The 23367-nt window shown below is 36.9% G+C and overlaps 1 protein-coding gene across 1 annotated transcript in view; it reads left to right on the forward strand.

The window, feature by feature from the left end:
* The window catches only part of KCNH7 (potassium voltage-gated channel subfamily H member 7), a 602696-nt gene that overhangs the window by 551406 nt on the left and 27923 nt on the right, over positions 1-23367 (forward strand). The window contains exons 11-13 of the mRNA XM_027866015.1: positions 2815-3020; positions 4982-5081; positions 14220-14226. Coding sequence (XP_027721816.1) covers positions 2815-3020; positions 4982-5081; positions 14220-14226 — 313 coding nt within the window. The remainder of the gene's footprint in view (positions 1-2814; positions 3021-4981; positions 5082-14219; positions 14227-23367) is intronic.

Below are 23367 nucleotides of genomic sequence, written 5' to 3' on the forward strand. Positions count from 1 at the left end.
CCAGTGTATCTGTCCACAGTCCTTGCTGCATAAGATTTTCATCAATGACTTGGATAAAGACATGTCTATTAAATTTGCTGATGTCACAAAGCTAGAAGGAATAATGCACCAGATGACAAAGTGTTGAACCAAATGGTCTCTGAGTTCCCTTCTCACTCTCAGACTCTGTGATTCTCTGTCTCAGTATTCTCAAACCATACCTTTGATAATAAATGATAGAATTATCTGCTCGAAAGGATGAGACCAATGGAATCTCTTGAACTAGGGAGTTCTGAGCTGCAGTGATCTAAGTCACTTGGGTGTCTACACTAAATCTGACACGAATAAGATGAACTCCAGGAGTGTGGAACTGCCAGGCTGCCTAAGAAAGAATGAATCATCCCAGGTCTAAAACAGAGCAGATCAAAGCTCTCGTGCCAATCTTTGGGGATATGAATGGCCTCTTTACTTCCGTCCTGAGTGAGACAGTGATACTCTATCACAAAAAAAAAGTATAGAATTATGTGAAGAATTAAATTCAAATTTGCAGGCTTATAATTTTTAGTCTCTATATTCTTCATTTTTTTTTTGAAATTTGCCCTAAGTCTCACAGCATTTTCAACAGTCTTTCAAACAATCACTGACAATACCTAACATTCACATTCCTCAGTTCTTTCATTATCCTAAGATGAACTTTGCCAGAGCCTACTGCTTCAGACTCACTGAGAATGGTTAGGTGCTCTGTTATCCTCTTCTCATTCATCTTGAATTTCAGCTCCATTTCTATTCTATCCTTTCCAATCTAAATATCTGCCTTCTCCAGGCCATCTCTTAGAATAATTTTCCTCATTCCCTCTGCTCTGAGCAGTGGTCCTCCCATTTTGATCTTCCTCTTGCCTCCAACGCAGCTAAATAAAAAGACCTTTGAGCTACCTTCAGCATTCATCACCAGTCTCACTTCATTCTGAGCGTTAGTGCTTCTGCTATTATTCTTAAAGGAATATGCAATGCCTTTGAATTCATCCTTGTTTTCATCTTACATCGGTGTATTTTTTTTAAGCTCCTGAATTTACTGTGTGGCCAAATCACTCTTTAGACAGTTTCACCTTTTCTTCCTCATCAAAATAATTTCTTCCTGTGTCTTCAGGTTTTCATTCTCTTTCTTAAGAATTTTCCACCATTCTAGCTCCAATTTCTGTAGGAATTTAGGATAAGGCATTGATCTATTCTCTGATCCCTTTGAAATATCCTCTCATGAAACATAGGGTGCATGTCATAGTAGCTTTCCCCTCCATTTTATGATATAATGGCCAGTTTTCCCCAAGGTTCTAGACATTGAAATTTTAGCAACTTTTGCTACTCAGCATCAGGTTCAAAGGAGAAATTTTTGTTACATACTTCATCTTTTTCTCCCAATCCATCACCCCTACTCTGGCTTCTTTTTCCTCATGGTAGAGATGTAATAATATAGTTAACCATTTTCCTCTTTTTCTTTTTGATGTTCATGCCCTGCCCATTCATTCATTCATTCATTCATGCATTCATTCAAGTGTGTTCACCAAAGCGTACAAGGCATTGAGCTGAATGCTGGAGATTCAAAGTAAAAAAATTTTAAAAAGCAAACTAAAATGCCCTTATGGAGCTTATTTCTACTGAGGGCATAGAATATGTAAGCAGATAAATAGATGAGTGAATACAAATATCTAAGAGTAAATATGAAGCAATTTTGAGGGGAGAGGAGAACATTAATTAATAGAGAGAAGGGTCAGGGAAGGCTTCATTTATGAAGTGTCACCTGAGCTGAGCCTTGATGGAAGCAAGGGATTTTAGGAGGTAGTGGTAAAGAACTTCATAACCTGTACAAATATATGGAAACAAGATCTAGACACTGAGAGGAAGGAGAATGACTTAAAAGATCTGGCCCAGAAAGATTCAGAGACAAAGGGGCAACAGGCCTTGTAATGAAAGGAAAAAGAGAAAGTAGAGCTGAGCTGCAACAGAGAAGTTAGAGATTGAAGGAGGCCTTCGACATCTGAGTTCAAATCTGGCTTTCAGACACTAGCTAAGTGACCTTAGGCAAGTCGCTTAACTCTATTTGCCTCAGTTTCCTCTTCTGTAAAAATGAGATAGGGAAGAAAATGGCAAACAACTCCAGTATCTTTGCCAAGAAACCCCCAAATGGGGTCACAAAGAGTAAAAAACAGCTGAAATGACTCAACAGCAATTAACACCTACAAGCATCTCAGTACGTATGGAACAGTGAGCAGCTCAGCATGGTTAGAACATACAGTGTGTAAATTGAAGGAAAGAAGGAATTTTGGAATGAAATTATCTCAATCTTTCTTGTACCTCTTGGAGAAATGATATCAGACAAGTCCCTTCACTTTGCTATTCTAGTGGGTGGTTGGGCAGAGAATCCCATTTCTGTGCACAGTTATTTAGGACAACTCTTTAACTTTTAGAAGAATGGATAGAAAAGGAAGTTGCAAAGAGGCTTGCTAGAAGGAAAAATATTCCAATAGACCTATTGAGAGTCTTGGTGGATTTTTCTTCACTGGTGGTCTTCAAACAGAGAATAAATGAGTACTTCAGGTATTTGTAGAAAAATTCACATTCATATCTGTGTTGAACCAGGTGGTCTCTGAGTTCCCTTCTAACTCTAAGACTCTGTGATTCCCTGTCTAAATATTCTCAAACCATACCTTTGATAATAAATGATAGAATTACCTACTCGAAAAGATGAGGCCAATGGGATCTCTTGAACTAAGCAGTTCTGAGCTGCAGTGATTTAAGTCAGTTTCCTAAAGAAAAAACTAATTTTTGTTTTTTCAACAGGGAAAAATGACATATTTGGAGAAATGGTTCATCTTTATGCAAAACCTGGAAAATCGAATGCAGATGTAAGAGCTTTAACATACTGTGACTTGCATAAGATCCAGCGAGAAGACTTGTTAGAGGTTTTGGATATGTATCCTGAATTTTCTGATCACTTTCTGACTAATCTAGAGTTGACTTTTAATCTAAGGCATGAAAATGCAAAGGTATATGCAGTTGGCTTTATTTTTTTACTTATTTCTTCTGCTCATAATTGTTTTGATTGGAAAAGGCTACTTGAATTAGGGAAATGTTTAAATTATAAACTGTATTCAAGAAATCCAGTTTCATGACTTTGAGGTAACTTGAGCTGGGCCAATTATGTTTTCCCCAGTACTGCAGGATGCCTGAAAACATTTTATCTTAGGTACAAATTTAATTCTCCCTGGAATCTTGTTCTTGGGTGCTATGTTGATTCTTTCCCTATAAATAATGCTATGAAAAACTTCAGTTAAAACCTTAACCAAATGATCAAAAGTTCCAAATGGGAAGAGAACACATTAATGAGATTAAATTAATGAATGTTAGGAAGTAAAACAACTTAGTAGAAATAAAATGTTAACTATATTTTCTATGTAACTATAGGCAATGTTCATCTGTACTTCATATTGTACATTCTGTATCATATATGACTCTTATATATCCTCCTTCTATATTAGTATCAATCTTTGAGCTAATATCCTTTTGTGGGAGGCAATGAGGGGGAGGTGGCATACATTATACCTTGCTCCCCATTTCTTGCCAACTTAGTGCTACACTGTTTCCTATTGTAAAAGATTACTCCTTATGGGCTCATTTCCCATTTTAAACTGGATAAAGTCAAAAAGGAATGTCTTCTCTTATGATATGCCTTCTGGGATTAGTAGAAAATCGATTTTTGCTCAGTGCCCTTTAATTCATGGAAAGCTTTGAAAATAGCTGCCCCCACTTAGAAAATCATGAGTTTTCAATACTTGTCAAAAAGGAAACTCTACTAAGAAAGCCATGAGTGTATCTTAAAGGTAATGGATTATTTTTTTCTCCCTAACACTACTGTCATTCTCTGGCCATGCTATGTGCTTAAGGAAATATGTGGAAGGTTCTCTGAAAACTGCCACAATTCTTTTTAATGTACCCGTGGTCAGTAATTCACTAAGATGGTTTTTTTTTGTTGTTGTTTAAGAAATTGAAAGTTGAAGAAATTTTTAGGAGTAAAAAGATGAAATTATGAATTGTATGTACTTCATAAGAAATTTAATTTACTGAATTGAGTCACTGCTTGATGCTACTAAATTCATTCTGAATTTTGCCTAGAAAATAAGGATAAATTTAAAAATCTTTTTTCACAGAAGTTTTAGTCTCATAGATGTGTCCATCAATAACTACTATTTCCCACAAAGTTTCTGTTAACATCTTGCTAAAATGAATCAATGGATGAGATAGGGTATAGCTAGAAATGACAATAATAAAGGGTAACAAAAACCCTCAAATTTAGCAAACATGTATTTGTCACTGTGAAATTTAACTTTGTGATCATTGCCACATAACTAAATATTATAGTTAATACATTTCTGCTATATGTAATGTGAATTCTGCAAAAAAAAAAAGTTTTTAGATTGTTTTTTAATTTAACCAGGTACTGCTTCATAAAACCTATTTGCACCAAAGAATACATTGTTTCCAAAGCTCACAATGTCACTTCCAAATGTTAGCATGAAGCAACTAGAATTATGCTATGCTGTCCTCTAAAGGAGAGGCAGCCAGACATAGGGGCTAAGAGTCCAGCCTCAGAGTAAGGACAATCTGATTCCAGTCCTCTGGGACTCTGACATATAATCGATCACAGGCAAGCCACTTAACCTCTCACTGTCCCAGGCAACTCTTTCATACTAAAAGTTAGACACTATCTGCTGACCTGCGCCAGTGGAAGGGGTTTCTGCACTTGAAGTTCCCTACACTGATGAAATGACAGATCTAGACAAAAATAAATAACATGATTTAAAGACAAACATTAAACAATATATGATAGTTATTTGCCTTTGAACTGAAGTAATTTTTAAATTCTTATAAGTTAAAATAATGTGATAGCAAGATATTCACATTCAATTGATCTAATCTTCTATTCCATCTTTTTGTTCTATTAATAAAGGCTGATCTCATAATAAGATCACAATCTGCAAATGATTCTGATGGAGAGAACTGTAAACTTCGGAGAAGGAAATTATCTTTTGAAAGTGAAATAGAGAAAGGTAATCCATTGCTTCTAACAGTCCACTGTAGAGTGTATACTTGTTAGCTGTTCACATATGCGCACACACACACACACACATCACAGTTCTGATGATGAATAAGTTCTGGTACAGAGTTTAGGATACCTGTGAAAAATAAGGATACTTCAACTTACTTCATGGGTGTAGATAGTCCCTTCATTGATGCAAATCACAACCCCAAGCAAATTGATTGAGTTGACAAAATGAGTTGTGGCAAAAGAATCCCTCTCCTGATGAGGTGACCTTCTGATGATGAGCCTCTCCAACGTTAGCGAGGCTGGTCCTCAGAAACTGAACATACAGTCCATATTTAAAGCTTTTTTAAATGCTGGATCTGACAAAGCATATACTCCATTGACATAGCTCTTGAGAAAGTAGAACCACTATGGCAAAGCATGATGTTACATGATCTCGTATTAGAGTGGAAACATCAAAAATGGCTAGCATTCATTTATGTGGCCTAATATCATACATATATGTGTGTGTGTGTGTGTGTGTGTGTGTGTGTACATATGTAGTTGCTGTTCAGTTGTTTTAGTCGTGACCCCATTTGGAGTTTTCTTGGCAAAGATACTGAAGTGGTTTGTCATTTCCTTCTCAAGCTTATTTTACAGATGACGAAACTGAGATAAAGAAGGTTAAGCGACTTACCCAGGGTCACACAGCTAGTAAATGTCTGAGGTCAGATGTAAAATCAGGTCTTCCTGACTTCAGGTCCTGCATTCTATCTACTGAACCACCTAGCTACCCTATATGTGAATATATGTGTGTATATATATGTGTATGTATGAAGTTTTCATTCAACTATTGATTCTGATAGGTAAATGTTATGTGTTTTCAGCTCACTGACATCAGTGTAACATTTAACCTAAAAATTACAAATATATCTAGATGTTCAGTGTGCCAAGTGCTATTTTTTAAAAAGTGATCCCAGTTGTAATGGCATGTTCCGTATCACTATGAGCTTGTTTCCTATTTCCAGAAACCTTTGCAGAAAATTTAGGGAAAAGATGATTTGATTTAAATAAATTATTACTGAGAATTATAATCACTTAAACTTGATTTTACTATTCTTTTATCAAAAATTAAGATTAGACTATATGAAGTAAAAATTGGGTTTCTCACTTGCTGTGAATAACTTCTAAAAAGTTATTTCATTTGCAATGTGAATTTCATTTTTTCAGTTTCACAGTTCTCTTTGCAAGTGACTGCCCTAAAAGATCAATGAGTAATATACATATGTAGAAAATTTGTCATTATTCAAGAATACAGCAGTATTCCACATAATATATTTGTCTCTCAAGAGAGAAATTGCTATTTTAGAAAGGTGAAATTATCTTTCATTGAACCAGAGAAAAATAACAGGAAAAACATTACTAACAAATCTAATATATGTGTGTATGTATGCATACACACACTTTCAGGAAGACAAATAACTCTCATTAATTTTAATGTTCTTTGGGGAACTTTTCTGATTTTAACATATATATGATCAAATAACACATACTAAAAAAGATACTCTCACTTATGAGGTTTCAAATCTTCTTATTTGAGTTTCTTTCTAGTCACTGAACCTTTTAAGTATGGAAGGAACACTAATTAACAGATCATTCAATTTGTTCTCCTGCCTTTTCTAGGACTACATTTATATTACTTCAGTCTAAAGAGAATTTATCGTTTCTTAGAAACATTCAAAGCATAAGATTCAACAATTTCCCTTAGTATTTCCTCTTATGTATTTATGCCAAGGGGCAATAGGGTTCAGTGTTAGTTTTTGTTTTTTTTACTCCTTTTGAGTTCTTTAGATTTTTGTTCCTTTTATATTTCTGTAATTGAATACTGAAGCAATTTCAGTAAGTTTTTTATCAGAGTAGCTTTCTAGTAATTAATTTCCATCATATTGAAAGCCTACTCTTGCCTTTGTTGCTTATAAATACTTACACAACCTTTTCTTAATAACTCTTGCATAGTTAACAACCACTATTATTATTGACAAGATCATTCTGATTTAAATTTATCATGCTTGCTTTGACATAAATAGAGGTGGAAGGGTCTTCTAACTGGGCTGCTAGCAACTGGTCTGACCTTAGATGTTAGCCTATAGTCCTCTTTCCTCTGCCTCTTTTTCTTCTGCTCCCAGCAGATCTCTCTGTGAAGTATGGCAGGACATTTCAATACTATCCCACTGGTGGAATTTTCCAAAACCACATACTGATTTTGTGGTACCAGCTGCCATACACTGGTACGCCTGCTTCCCTGAAGGCAAGGAGATGAACTTTCACCCTCTATTTCTCCTTGCTTGAACCTTGGAGTCATTTTCACTATCCTTAGGGGTCATGCTGCTGGACACCACCTTAGCCTCAGTTAAGAATTTAACCATCTTAACCAGCAAGTATAAATAATGACCCAATGCAACAAGAGGATTATAAAATTATAGATACCCTTACCTTATAATTGAGATTACAAACATAGGACAAGGATATGTATTAGTAGTTCTGGTTCTGGTCCAGTCAAGTGTCAAGACTTTCCTTTGTCTTTCTTTTTCCATGGAAATAAATGTGACTAGTACAGAATGGAAAATCCTCCAGGTCTGAGAAGGCAAGAATCTGCCTTGATGTCAATGGGATGCTCTAAACCATGTCACCAGTACAAAGCCTTCTATTTTGCATGAAAAAAGAACCAAAATAAACAAACAAAAAAAAACAGAAAGCAGAAACAAAATCCTTTATACTTCGGCTGTCTATATGGCAGGAGCTTTGTACATTATCACACTAGACCTGGAGATGAACACAGGAGTTGTCCATAAGCATCCTCCAACCTTCAGTGGATTGTAATCCTACCTGCTATATAGGCTAGTGATTTTTCCCCTTTGAAATTCTCTGGACAACATGGCTTAGCAACTTCACCCCCTGGAATTATTAGCTGCTCCTCTACAACCATTTCCTCTCTTGTAACGTATATAGGCCTGACCATCGCCTATCATAAAATTCAATCCTGGTGAATCTGATTTTTTTTAAATGTGACACACTTTCCAATGTCACCAAAAAAAAATTCTATCCATGTTTTTCCTGTCACTTGCAACTCTTTTCCATGATCTTCCATAAATTATTTATAAAATATCTAACCTTACTTTAGGTCATAGGACCATAGGATAACAAATTTAGAGCCAGAAGAAACCCTAGAGAGGAAGTTAAGTGCATTGTCCAGGGTCACACAACTGGGAAGAGTCAGGATCAAGAATTGAGTCCAGGTGGTCATCAAATGGGTGTTATGGATGGACAGATCAACTGAGGGATTATTTTGAGGATGGGAGAGACATGGGCATATTTGTAGGCAGTTTGGAAAGCAGCCAGTAGACAAGGAGATCTTGAAGATTAGTGAGGGAGTAGGCATAGCAGAAGGGGAAATGTGCCGAAGAAGATGAAATGCAATAGGATTACTTGTGCTTGGAGAGAAGTTAGCCTTGGCAAGGAGAAAGGCCATGTCTTCGTATTAAGCTGGGGTGAAGGAAAAGATATTAACAAAATTTGTCTGGGTGTTGTGAGATGAGGAAGGGAAAAGAGGCAAGTGGCTTCTAATTTTTTTCAATGAAACATGAGTTTTCAGCTGAGAGAATGGGGCCAGGGGAACCTATGGTAATTTGAGAAGGGATAAAAAGGTCAGGAAAATTCACTGTGGTGAGTGGAGTAGTAAATCAATTAGGGGAGTGTAAAAGGACTGTCTTGCTTCAGTGAAGGCCCAGTTGAGCAACATAAATTTGTAGTAGATCTAATCAGCATGACTTTGATTTCCTCCAGCTTCATTCAGCAGTGCATGGGTAGGAATGAAGGCAACAGAGGGCTGGAGTAATCCAGAGATCTTGCTTGGAAGGGCAAGATAAGCAATTGAATCAGGGGGCAAGCGATTCAGGAGAAGAGATTAGTGTAAAGGTAAACTGGCTTTTTTTTAACAAGATGATGAAATACCTACTGACACAAAGGTGGTAGGTTATAAATGTAGAATGAGGTGTACGTTGACAGACGTGTCCAATGTATTGGTTTGTTTTGCTTAACTGTACTCCCTTGTATAAGAGAAGGATTTATAGGAAGAAGGGGTTTGTCATTAAAAAGTGACAGTGATATTTTTTCCAGAAGCATCAATAAAACAAACAAAAATGAAATACAACATGGAAACTGAGAGTTCCGAGAGGTTAAGTCACCTGTTCATCGTCACAAAACTCATACTCAAAGTGGTTCTGATCTTCTATGTCTCCTGACTCCAAGTGCATTATTCTTTCTACTACATTACCCTAATTCTCAATCATCTAATGTTTCTAAATGTTGTTAATGTCAAAGATAATTGTCACAATATGCAGAGTTAATTATTTGTCTGGACTGTCAAATTCTTACAAACCTGGCATTAGCCATAGGGCTTTTCGTCCCATGTCTATTTAATCCAGTGTATAGGCACAAAATCTAACTATTGAGCAGGTTGCTTCACAAGCCCTTTTGAGATTCCCTGATTTTTCAAAGGGTAAAGACTCTCATCTGAGAGTCAATTAACACCAGCTCTTCAGATAGCTAGAGACTGACTTCAGAATTTTATAGAAGTTCCCAAGATAGAGATCTCTACCACAAAAAACTCCGTGTAGCTCCCAAGCACAATTGAGAAAGAATTCTAACACCATCGCCCCTAACTAATGCTCCATGTGTGGGTAGTGAACCTTGTGACGCTCCATTCGGGGAAAAAGAGGACACATTTAAGGATTCACTAATATGAAGTGATAGAGTGTTCCTAAATAGAGGGAGAGGAAGATTCTCATTAAATGTATTGATTACACAAGAATCATTTTACTGATCCACCAAAGCTGCATTTTGAAGGGAAAATTTCAATAGCAACTACAAATCTGCCAAGGCATACCCTGTGAAATATTCAGTCTCTGAGTTCAAAATTAAGCTTTTTCTCAGAGGCGGCTTACCTGCATAACCTTCTCAGAAGAAAACGTACCTGACTTTATAAGATCTTCTAGTTCTCTTGGCATGTAGAATTTTAAAATATATCCTTTTTATTGATATGTTGGTTTTGCATCAAACAAACATTTATAAAGTTCCTACTGTGTATGTGCCAGGCATCAAGGATATAAAGGGGAAAAAAAGACATAGTTCCTGTCCTCAAAGAGCTTATATTCTATGAGGAGAAATTTGTGCATATACATATAAACACATACAAAATATACGCAAAGGAAATACATGAAAGATGATGGGGGAATGGTTAGGAGAGAAGGCACTAGAAGCCAAGGGATAAACTTCATTCCCAAATATATGCTTTCCCCTCTTCAACCCAGTATGGTATTCCTATAACAAAGATTAAAAATAAAGCCAAAAAAAGCAGTTCAGAAAAACCAAAACATTAACCACATCTGACAATATATGCAGAATTCCATAGAAATTGTCTGCCTCTTTTTCAAAGGGAGGGATGTGCATTTTCTAAACTCTTTTCTGGGGCCTCACTCATTCGTTGTAATTATGTGGCATTGAGTTTTGGGTTTTTTATTTTTCTTTTTGCTCCTTCTATTTATGTTGTTGCAACCATTGTATATATTGTCTTTTTGGCTTTACTCACTTCACTCTGCAGCAGGTCACACAATTCTTCCCATGTACCTCTGCACTCATTGTTTCTTGTGGTGTAATATCATTCCATTCCGTTCATGTATCACAATTTGTTTAGCCATTCCCCAGCCGATGTTGTGTGCAGAATTTCAAGTAACCATTTCCATTGTAAATTTAGAAGGATCTAAATGTGGTTTCAAAGTGTCTTCATGAAGTTTACCTTCCCTTTCCTTCTCAAAGTTCAGATCCGAGGTGCACAGAGGCTGCCCCTCTTTGGTTAGAATTCTTCCTAGAGAAATGCCACTCTCCCTGTGGTAGAAATCAAATTCTATCATTTAGCCTATTAAAGATAAAAATTAGAGAGAGATATCTTGTAAATAGCCTGTCAAAGGGTTATGGGTAATATCCAAATGTCTGGGCTGCAATTAAAGTACACGAAGGGTTATTTTCTGGAAGATAGTGATAAATTGTTCCTTATCTTCACTGAGTACAAAATAAGACACAATAAAGATGTTACTGACAGCAAAGTTATGATGGCAAATTAGTATTTTGGCAGAGATACAAACTGATGTGAGCAGCCATGTCTTAAAGTCCACTTTTTTCCTACCGTTTTTGTAGTCGGGTTTCTGAAAGTTCCTCTTGGCCATTTAGATGAGAATTCTCCAAACAAAAGCCTACTCATCAGCTAGCAATGTCTCAAAGAGAAAAACCGCTTGACTGACAGGGAACAAGCAAATGTTCACCTGTGTATCTTTTTAGCACCTTTTCCACATAAAAGACAAAGTGAAACAATATTTTGGTTCCATAGGTTTGTTTGCTTTTTTATTGCTCAGAAATAGTGAAATCCTAAAGCATCTACATCTCCCTGAAGCCCTAGGGAGAAATGCCAACTTGACACCATATTTTCCTTCAATCTAGGGCTCTCATGTTTCCTCTTCTTGATCCAGGCTTCCTTGGTTCATCATCCTACCTAGACCTCATTTTCTGAATCTTTCAAGAACTCTGTTCCAAACCAAAACTTATTGATCCTATTGACTCAGGTCCCTGCTCTTTGCATAAAGAACTAATGAACCTGAGAAACAAAAAAAAGAGTTTAATGATGAATCATTGATATCATTATACCGACGTCTGAATCCAAAAATGGGAACCAGTGGAACGATGTGGGGAAAGGGCTAGATTTGAAGTCAGAAGACCCATATTCCAATCCCGATTTTTCATGACCTTGAGCAAAGTCCTTTTACTTGTCTGGAACCCAGTTTCCTCATCTATAAAATGAAAGAGTCAAACTACGTAATATGTATTGACCTTTCTGACTTGACATCTATGACGCTATAAATTTCATGCGGCATCACAGTCTGAAAGATGGGGATATATGAGATTCAATGGATTTTTCTTCTTTCCGTCTCACCCACGTTGTTTTGTTGGTGGTGGTGGTGGTTGTTGTTGTCCAGTCATGTCCAACCCTTTGTGACCCTGGATGGGGTTTTCTTAGCAAAAATACTAGAGTGGTTTGCCATTTTCTTTTCCAGTGGATTAGGCAAACAGAGGTTAAGTTGCTTGCCCAGTTTCACACAGCTAGTGAATATCTATAGCCATATTTGAACTCAGGTCTTCCTGACTCCAGGTCCAGTGTTCTATCCACTGAGCCACCTAGCTGCCTCTACCATTGTCACTCTTTTGTTGTTGTTGTTTTAAGATAATCAGGTTTAAGTGACTTGCCCAAGCTCACACAGCCAGTAAGTGTCTGAGGTCAGATTTGAACTCAGGTCCTCCTGACTCCAGGACTGTGCTCTATCCACTATGCCACCTAGCTGCTCCATAGTACCATTTTAATAGATATTTCTTCTTTCTACCCATAGTTAGATAATCCTGTGGGTCAATTCCTACTACAACCAAATCTATGTTTAAGAAAGAAGATTTCTATGCCCCCTTTTTTGTTCAGTTTCAGTCTTTTTTTTTTTTAATTTGTCTCTAGATATAATCTGTCATTGTGGATAATATGCCTCAGAGTGAGGAAAACCTGAATTCAAATCCACCTTCTGACAACACCTTACTAAGCATGGAAGAGTCACTAAATCTCTCTACAACTCAGTTTCCTCACCTGTAAAATGGGTATGATCATACCTATGGTACCTATCTCACAGAGTTTTTGTGAAGATCATTAGTTAATGTACGTAAAGCACTTTGCAAACTTTGAAGAGCTATATACATGTCTGTTGTTACTATTACTATAAAATTCAAAATATTGAAATTTAAAATATCTGAACTGTTTTCATTTTTCCCACAATACTTGTTCTTCCTTCTGACCTAACTTTTCACTGAATCTCCCATATTAGGAACTTTATGACTCCTCTCTCTGTCTCCTCTCACATATCCCATTTGGTGCAAGTTCTACTGATTCTATTTCCACAGTATTTCTTGTATCTGTTTCCTCTTTACTTTCACTGTCACCAGAATAGTGCACTACCCCATTCACTCACCCAGACTATTACAATCTGGTCCTAATTGATCTTCCCATTTCCATTTCCTTGTTCATCTCATCTATCCTTCATCTCATCTATCCTTCACACTCTTCCCTTAGTTATTCAATGTGATTAGCTATCCATGTCACTGCTCTGCCCAAAACCTTCAGTGACTCCCTTTTGTCTATAAAGTTCAAACTTCTTTCCTAGGTGTTCAAGGTTGGCATCACCCTATCCTTCTGGTCCTATTTATACCAATTTGCCTTCACATACTCCATGATACATCCCATCTGGATTGCTCACCATTCAGTGCTTTTATCTATGTTTAAGAGTTCCCAGCCTCCCCACCTTGCCATATAGAGATTGTACAGAAGATAGGGTGGTGGGCTTGGCGTTTGGAAGATCTGAGTTTAAATCTGGCCTCAGATACTTACTAGCTGTGTAACCTTGGGTAAGTCACAACTTCAATTTACCTCAGATTTCTCAACTGTAAAATGGGGATAATAATAGCACCTACATCCCAAAGTTTTTGTAAGGATCAAATGAAATAATAATTGTAATGTGCTTTGTGTAGTGCCTAGCACATAGTAACTAGCTCTATATAAATCTTAGCTGTAATTATTACTAGCTGTGTGACCCTGCGCAAATCACTTAACTTCAATTTACCTCAGATTTCTCAACTGTAAAATAGGGATAATAGTAGCACCTACCTTGTTGTGAGGTGGTTGTGAGGATCAAATGAGATAATAATTATAAAGCACTTAGCACAGTGCCTGGCACATAGTAAACATAATATAAATAATAAATAACATGCAAATGTTTACATGTTACAAGGTTGTCTACAGGTCTGAGGAAAGTTTTATATTTTTTGGCTTTCTTGGGGTTATTTGTTTTAAGAACTTTTCTCCCTCTCTTTTTTTTTCGCTTTTTGGTGAGGCAATTAGGGTTAAGTGAGCTAGTAAGTGTCAAGTGTCTGAGGCCAAATTTGAACTCAGGTCCTCCTGACTCCAAGGTCAGAGTTCTAGCTACTGTGCCACCTAGCTGCCCCTAAAGAACTTCTCTTGAAGAAAGCAGGTTAAAAACTAATTTGGTCCTTCAAGTGTTTGAAATATTAAGATACACTTTCACTTCTGGAAAATTGAGAGATTAACTATGCTGCAAAAACTATTAAATAATTTAATAGGTCTACTCTAAGAAGGGAAGGAGAATATGTACAAATGATTAATGATAATGTCATGAAACTACTTCAAAGATGCTACTCTGGTTCTGCTCATTTCACTTTGCATCTGTTCATATAAGTTTTTGAAGTTCCTCATATTTTTTTTTTACTTCATCATACTCAACAATGGATATTGCTGCATATGCTGTAGTTATCAGCAGGGTGGGCTGTTGTTACTTTGCTTATGCTCAGCATCTTAAGGCAAGATAATCTGTGAAATTATGTTTCTTCTTGTCTTTATGAGCACAGTGAAGCCATCTCTGACAACAATTTTATTTTCTCCCAAGAAGCACTTATAAAGCGCCAACTATGTTGCCAGACACTTTACTAGGAGTTAGGGCTATAAATACAAATGAAAAAATTGCTATTCTTGAGTCCCAACGGATGCTTTCAAGTTGCCTTTCAGTGAGCTATAGTTGTTAGTCTTGTGGTTTAATTAAGAGAGAATTTTAATATGAATGTGGTTCAGTTCCTCTGGTAATATGTCAACCTGCTAGCCGGAGACATTCCTCCTTTCCAGTTTCATTTATAGTGATAATGGGCTAATCTGGCTTGGCTGGATCCTGAATTAAGCTACCTACAAGCTCATTTTCTTCTCAGTAGCCTGCCATTGCTTTGTGCCTTGATGATGTTACACCATCATTCTCCTCTAGGTTTTGCAAATGAGATCTGAGTAAATTTTGCCCTTGGCTTTGATGTTCTTATGGGGCAGCTGGTGGGCACAGCGGATAGAGGACCGAGCCTGGAATCAGGAAGACCTGAGTTCAAATCCAGCCTGAGACACTTACTAGCTATGTGACTCCGGTCAAGTCACTTAACCCTGTTTGCCCCAGTTTCCTCATCTATAAAATGAGCTGGAGAAGGAAATGGCAAACCACTCCAGTATCTTTGCCGAGAAAACCACAAATGAGGTCATCAAAAAGTCAGACACAACTGAAAAAAACTACTGAACCACAAAGCAACGTTCTTGGTTTGTCAAGGGATAGAATTGTGCCAGGTTGGCTAGGATAGAATTGTGCCAGGTTGACTAGTTTCTGGGCTCCTCCAGTTTCCTTATTGTGCCACCTGTTTTGTGTCAGTTAAACTTCTCTAAGAAATGGCGAGAGAGTCAAAGACTTGATTCTTATCTATTTTCTACTTGTGGGAATCAAGAGCTTGTTTAAGCAGGTCAAATTGAAGCTGTTGTAATTAAATTCAATGTCTTTTCTTATTTTTATAGTTTATTGTTTACTTTCATTGGCCATGACTAGTCGATAATCTGTCTATATACACACAGACAGCTGAATCCAAAATGACTACAAAGTCTATAACTGGTTATTTGCTATTAAGATATTGATTGTCAATTTCATTTGTTACTGTCATGTAGTGCTAGACATATAGCTAGTATATGTCAGAAGTAGAACTTAAACCTACGTTTTCCAGCCTTTGAGACTGACTTAATTCATGCATACACACAAACACACACACACACACAAGATTACCTCTTTATATGATATATAAATATATTTTATATGATCACATATACATATACGTGTATGTGTATGTATATAGAGATGTAGATACATAAAATCCCCCTGTGCAAGTTAGTCTCTCAATGTTCCAGGGCAATCTTCTAAGGCTATGAGGAACATGTGCTGATATACATTGATACAGTGAGTTTCTTCGTCAGGAGTTCTCCATGCCAATGAAGTCATAAGTCTTCTCCAAAAAATAAAAATTAGAAAGACATACAATATAGAAGATTTCACAATTTTGGAAAAATAAGGAATTCCAAGGTTCCTAGAATAATTTTTCTCCAAGCCCAATCCAGGATTTTCTGCTGGGCAGTCTGTGAGTGTCCTTCAGGGTGGCTACTCAAATATAAGGGGAAAATATGCTGGTGTCTCGGCCAGTAGAGGGACAACAGAACAGTTGGGGCTTATCCTAATGAGTGGGTAAGAAAGGGTGGTTTACTTGGAGTTATTCACTGCTTGGAAACTCAAGAACAACATAGGACAACAGGAAACAGTCACTACTTCAAGTTCAAGTTTGAATAAAAAATGAAAGTATTGAAGCCCATCATCTGTCTCCTTTGGACTAAAGAAAAGGAGGCTGCCAGTAAGTACAGGCAAGGGGGATACAAGGAGAAGAACCTCAAAAAGAGATCCCATCTGACCTTGACACTCTTGTCCCCTCCTCCTTGAGGCTGTGCCACTTTCTCTCCCTGACTCGATATCTATGCTTCTTCTTTCCCTCCTGCAGCTGCTGAAAATGGTCAGGGTCAGATAGATGAGAGATGAGGTTGATCCCAGGAATGGTTTGTGTCGCCTGGAAACTGTATTTGGGGGATGATCAGGTCAGTGAGATGTTCACATTTTAGAAGATTACCAGAGAGAATGCTAGCCTTGTCCTTCCTAATATGTAGTATAATACTGATTTCTTAAAAAAAAAATAAGAATGATAATTCAGAAATACTTTTATTCTCTTTAGTTCAAAAGACTAACTCCCAAACCTGAATTGTTTTAGTTCAACATGCTGACTTTCCCTGTGCTTAATGGTCTGTCACAATTATAACATTAATAGTATTAAGGGTATAACTTTTGCTAAGGAGTGGAGGGGAACTAGACATGAAAGAATCTTTTTTATTGGACATAGTTGGCAGTAGTGGATTATAGAGCATCAAATTTTCTAGCTTTTCCCACCCATAATATTTTCATAAAAATCATAAATTTGTTTCATTGGAAATATTCTTTAATCCAGATTTAGATATGATAAGAACATCTCATGCCTTTTACACTATATATTTCAAAGTGCCAATTTGATGTATCATTTTATTGTATCTGGAAACATTAAAGTACTATATAACATTAATTATCCTATTTTTATTTGTTTAGTCATAAAAGCTTACCCATTTCTATGCTGTGACATAAATAGCCTATTAGAAAATTAATTTTTTTCTAAAAATAAAATTATTTATATCAAAGGACATCCAAATTTGAGAGAAAACTACTTTTAAAAGCTACATTTGTTAAACTCATAATAATTCCAGATATAACAATACAAGAATTAATTGCTTAACTACTGAATACAACTCAGAATCTCTTAAATTATATTATGCTGTGTTATGATTCGCAAAGAGAGCTATCTGTTACTCATTACCTCCCTATATTAAATAATTTTCTAAGTTATCACTGTGAGGAAATACAGATTTTTCTTATTGGGATTTTGGTTCCTAACTTGTTGTTTTAGTATATTTATTTTTAACAGGACACTACACTCTCCTTGTTCTTCTATCTGTCTGACCATTCTAAATATCCCTTGCTTAGTCATTATATCATAGCTCATAACTATAGGAATACAACAAGCTTTGTCATAGGTGCTCTTGTCTTTCCTCTTATACATTTGGTGATGTCATCATTTCCAGTGGGCCTAATTATCAGCTGGATACAAATGAATTCTAGATCTCCCAGAGAGGCTGCATGAGCAGAAAATAGAGGAACACATTTGAAGTCATGGTCCCTGGGTTCAAATCTCACCTTTGCCATTTGCTACCTGTGTGACCTCAGCAGGTCCCTTAACCACTTAATTTCCTAATCATTAAAATAAGGGAATTGAAATTAATGACTTCCAAGGACTCTTTCAATGCTCTCTAGATAAATAGCTAGATAATGTGTAAATATTATATATATATGTATACATATATATGTGTGTATATATATATATATACACATACACACACATATATAATCATGTGATCTGGTACATGGAGCTTCAGTCACTGTACTAAGCTCTAGACGCACATCACCAACAGCTTATTGGCCATTTCAACCTGGATACTGCATTGACACCTCAAACTCACCATGTACAGAAGACATTTCATCTTTCTTCTAAAAGCCACCTCTCAGGAGCAGCTAGATGGTGCAGGGGATAGAGAACCAGCCTTGAACTCAGGAAGACCTGAGTTCAAATGTGACCTCAAACACTTGACACTTACTAACTGTGTGACCCTAGACAAGTCATTTCACCCGATTGCCTTGCAAAAAATAAATAAATAGTAAAATAAAAGCCACCTCTCTTCTGAACTTCTGTATATCTGTCAGTGGAACCACAGTCCTTTCAGTCTTCCAGATTTATGATTTCAGTGTTATCCTTCTCACACTTCCCTAAACTCATATAGCCTGTCACTTGCCAAATCTTGCCTTTTCTATCTCCACAATATCTCTCAAATCTATCCCTTTCTCACCACTCGTACAGCCATTTCCATACTTTACCTCTACCACTATCACTCAGAAACTTCTCCTAGGAGGTTCATTCAATCCAAATTCATCACCCAATACAGAATTTCTTAGCTGTTATCTACAAACCCAAGGGATAGTGTCCCTCCTTTCTCAATGAGTTAAGTGCCTGACTCATAATCTTCCTTTCCATAACAAGTCCTTTTCTCATTCTAGGGGATTTCAACATATATGTTTATATTCCATCAAAAACTCTAATCTCTCAGTTCCTCCATGTATTCCATATCTCTTGATCTGCTCCACTCTATCTCAGCTACACAAGGTCATACTCTTGACCCTACTATCATTCACAGGTCTTCTACTTCCATGTTCAAGAACTCTAAATTTTCTTTGTCTGATCAAAACCTTTTAGCTTTCCATCTCTCCCCATGCTTCACTATTCCTGAATATATGCTCCCCTTCTTAACTCATCCCTGCATTCCTCAGTAATATCCCAAGTCATCACCCATGGTCCCTGTCTGTACTCTCCTCCCTTCCCAATTTTGACCCCTTGGTGCTGCAGTTTAACTCTACACCATCCTCTCTCTACCCTTAAATTCTTTGTCTGATCACTGGGTTATTCACATTATCTGCCTCCTTCACCCCTACTCATCATACTGCTGAATGGAACTGGAAGAAATCACCAAACCACACTAACTAATAAATTTAGGCTAGATAATATAAACTGATCCCTTACTTTATAGCAAGGAAATCCCACCACTCTCTCCTAACTGATTCTCTATACTACTCATCACAGCAACTTCAAACCCTTTCTTCTCCCTTCAAAGCTTCCATGGGCCACTCCCTTTTTCTGCTTCCTGCTTAAGACCTCACCATATACTTCAATAAAAAAAGACATCCATTGAGAGTTCCCTCTTCCCTCTCCCCATACTAACCTCCTCTCCATTTGACATTACCCCCACTAGCTTCTCCTTCATTTCAATCTCTGAAGATGAGATGACCCTTCTGCTTTCCAAGGTAAACCTTCATTTTATACTATTATATCCTTGATTCCAGCAGACTGCTCTCACAAGCATACCCAATCTTTGATCCTCAGTCTCTCTCCTTTAGGGAGTGGGGGTGGGCACTTAATACATGTTTATTGAATAGAATAAAATATAGTTATATATTATTACATCTCTCCAAAGTTACAAATGATCTGTTAATTGAAAATTTCAAAGGCATCTTCTTGATCTTCATGATTCCCTGTAGAATTTGAAACTATTGACTATCCTCTCCTCTTATATAATCTCTGGGTTTTCATAACACTGTCCTCTCTTGGTCATCCTCCTACCTATTTGACCGCTCTTTAGTCTCTTTTGCTGGATCTTCAGATCATGCCCACTAAGTATGAGTATCACCCAAGGCTCTATCTTGTGCCTTCTTCTTTTGTCTAGGTCTTCCATCTCCAAACCAGGGGCTCTTAACTTGAGATACATGAACTTTTTGAAAATACATTTTTATAACTGTATTTCAATATAATTGGCTTCCTTTGTGATCCTATGTATTATATTTTATGCATTTAAAAACATCAACCTGAGAAGAGATTCATAGGCTTCACCAGACTGCTAAAGAGACCCATAACACCAAAGATGCTTGAGAACCCCTACTATGTACTTCCTCATTTGGTGATTTCATGAGTACCAGTGTGTTCAACTATGATCTCTATACAAATGATTCCAAGATCTAGTCCTGGTCTCTCTTCTGAGTTCTAGTCCCACACAACTAATATTTTAAAATGTGTACCACAGGTATCTCAAACTCAATATGTCCAAGGTAGAACTCATTATCATTCCCCTCAAACCTTCCCCTCTTTTGGACTTAAATATTGTTAAAAGCAACACCATTCTTAGAGTCACCCAAGATTACAACCGTAGTGTCATCATCAAGACCTATCTCTTGCTCTTCATTGATCACTAGATCATCATTATGGAGATACTGATCCACTTAATGAATCTATTGCCAAACCTTATGATCTCTTTCTCTACCACATTTCCTATGTAAGCCCCCTTCTATCCACTTACACAGCTGCCACCCTTATTAATCTCCTCATTGCTCTGACATCGGAACAATTCTTCCCATTACTATATTTGATCAAATAGAGCACCATTAGAAAATTTCTCTTTCACTTAAAAATAAAAATTGAAATGATAATTCATTTGTGAATTTTTAAAAATGAAGATTTGTATTTGGACAATACTTCTCACCTACAGTATTGCAATAGCTTTTGAACTGGTCTGCATGTTTCAAGTCTCTTACCACTTCAAACCATCTTGTACACAGCTGCCCAAATGATTTCCCTAAATCATTTTAACCATGTAACACCTATCTACCCAACTCACTCAATAAACTCTGGTGGCTCCCTATTGCCTCCAGAATAAAATATGAAACCCCTTTCTGGCAGTTAAGGCTCTTCACAACCTGATCTTCCTGCCTTTACCATCTTCTTACATTCTTTTCCTTTTTGCACACTCTATAGTCAGCCACATTGGCCTACTTACTATCTCTTACTATCCCTACTATCTCTCATCTACATTGCTTTGCACTATTTCCCATGCCTAAAATGATCCTCCTTCAAATCGCTCTCTTCTTTGAAGGTTCAGCTCAAGATCCCCTTCTACAACAGCCCTAGCTGTTAATGCCTCCCCCTGCTCGCACCACCAAGGTTACCTTTCAGTTACTCTCTGTATATGTTATATGTTCTAGTTATTTAGTCCTTGTTTTCCCCATTAGGATGTGAGCTCCTTGAGGGCAAGAATGGGTTTTTTCATTCTTTTCAACAACAATGCTTAGCTCATTGTAAGCACTTAATAAATGCTTGTTGACTGAATGATAGACTCATTGAAAAGCATCTTGAAAGCCCAGAGCTGGAATCCCTGAATCAAATTCATTTTTAGGAAATTATGAAGGATATGAAGTTTGACTTTGAGGTTTCTTCCAGCTCCTCATTTTCATGCCCTTACATTTTTATTTTTTCTCTGTCATTGCTTCCCTTCCCCCACCTTCTTTCCCTTCCCCTAATCTAAGTCTCTCCACTCTCTGGTTCTTCTCCCCACTTGATGCCACCATATTCCTTCTGATCTTGAGAATTCATTTATACATAGGTATTAGCCACACTATATTAATCCTTGAGTGAGCATTTAGATCTTTTTTTGTTTGTTTGTTTTCTATTTTTTTTTTCATTTAGATCTTAAAGATAATTTTTGAAGCTACTTAATTGAAAGGATGAAATCTTTAATGTGGCATCTAGGAAGGTATAAATCACAGAATGTGAATCACTAACCTATTCATATAACCATAAAGTCAGCTCTACCACTTGTTCAGGGCCCCAGTCATAAGGAAAACAAGCAGAAGACAGGCTGAGGCCATAGGCCCTGAATCTTCATGTTGTATCTCTTAGGTACATAGAATAATAACAAAAACCAATGGGACTAAGGAAATGTGACAAACCTTTTTGTTATAATTTTCTCATGAAGTCATTTTATTTTAAACTGTTCCTACCTGGAAAATACTCTGTTACCAGAATAAAATCTAAAAGTAAAATGCCCAGAGATCACATAAAATTCATCAACCAAGCATTATGACTACCTATTGGATTTGCTATATATAAATGATGCTTAGTTCCTGGTAATTACTCTGAGAAGACTTAAAGAAAATTAGGATAAGAAGTCTGTACAAAAGCACTTGCCCCCTGTTTGCTTGAGGTGGAGGGATTTTTATTTTACCATTTTTAGGACTGGAGGGTCAAATGCAATTCATAGTTAAATCAGGACATGCCTGTGCTCTTTTATTCATTTGGATCCTGGGCAAGCAACTGAGGAAAAAATCACAAATGCTTTTAAATTGGGCCCTTTGAGAAAACAGGAGGTGATCAAACAATCAACTCAGAGGGAGGGAGGGACGGAGGGAGAGAGAGAGAATTTCTAGTTATCCGAATCCTAAAGTGATTCCTGTATCAGTATAACAAGGGGGTAAAAAGATATCTTTGTAGGAATGTTGCCATGTGAAGTTATTATTCAAACTCGATTTCAAACAAAAGGGAAGAGGAAGAATAGAATGTGGGGAGACAAGGCAACTTCACAGCTTCACTGACAGAGCATTCACAGTACCATTTTCAACTAGGAGGAAGTGAGCCAAAGGCGGAGAAAGAGCTAGCTTCTCACCTAAGACTATTCCATTTCAATTCAGTCACAGAGTTTAATTAGAAAAGGGTAGAGGCTGGTGTATCTTGCCTGAAGAGTTACCTAAAGGCCCAATTCTATATCTTCCATTAGTACTACAATATAAATCAAATAGAAATCTTTATCTTTTGAAACTCACAAATGGATTATCATTTTAATTTTCTTTTTTTGAGTAGAAAGAGAATCTTTAAATGATGCTTTTTTTATCGTACAGTAATGGGGGGGGAGTTGTTCTGCCATCAGAGTAATAGGGAAATTAACATAGGATGCAAAAAAAATCATTATATCAGTGGAATGGAATATAGAATTATATTGTTTTGCTTACTCTGTACTTTCTCCTTCTGTAGCTGTATTAAAACATTTAACTGAAGATTCTAGGCTCTCTGTGTTTGCCTTGAACATGTATACTTCACAGTCACATTGTCTATCTGGCTGTACTTGACTGAAAGCCAGCATGATACAGTGGTAAGAGATCTGACCTCAAAGCCAGTAAAACCTGAATTCAAGTCCTGATCCTGCCTGATAGTGTGATCCTGGATAGGACTTTAATCTCATCTAGGCA

Source organism: Vombatus ursinus, unplaced genomic scaffold, assembly GCF_900497805.2.
Source record: "Vombatus ursinus unplaced genomic scaffold, bare-nosed wombat genome assembly UNPS02014779.1, whole genome shotgun sequence".
NCBI classification, from domain to species: domain Eukaryota; kingdom Metazoa; phylum Chordata; class Mammalia; order Diprotodontia; family Vombatidae; genus Vombatus; species Vombatus ursinus.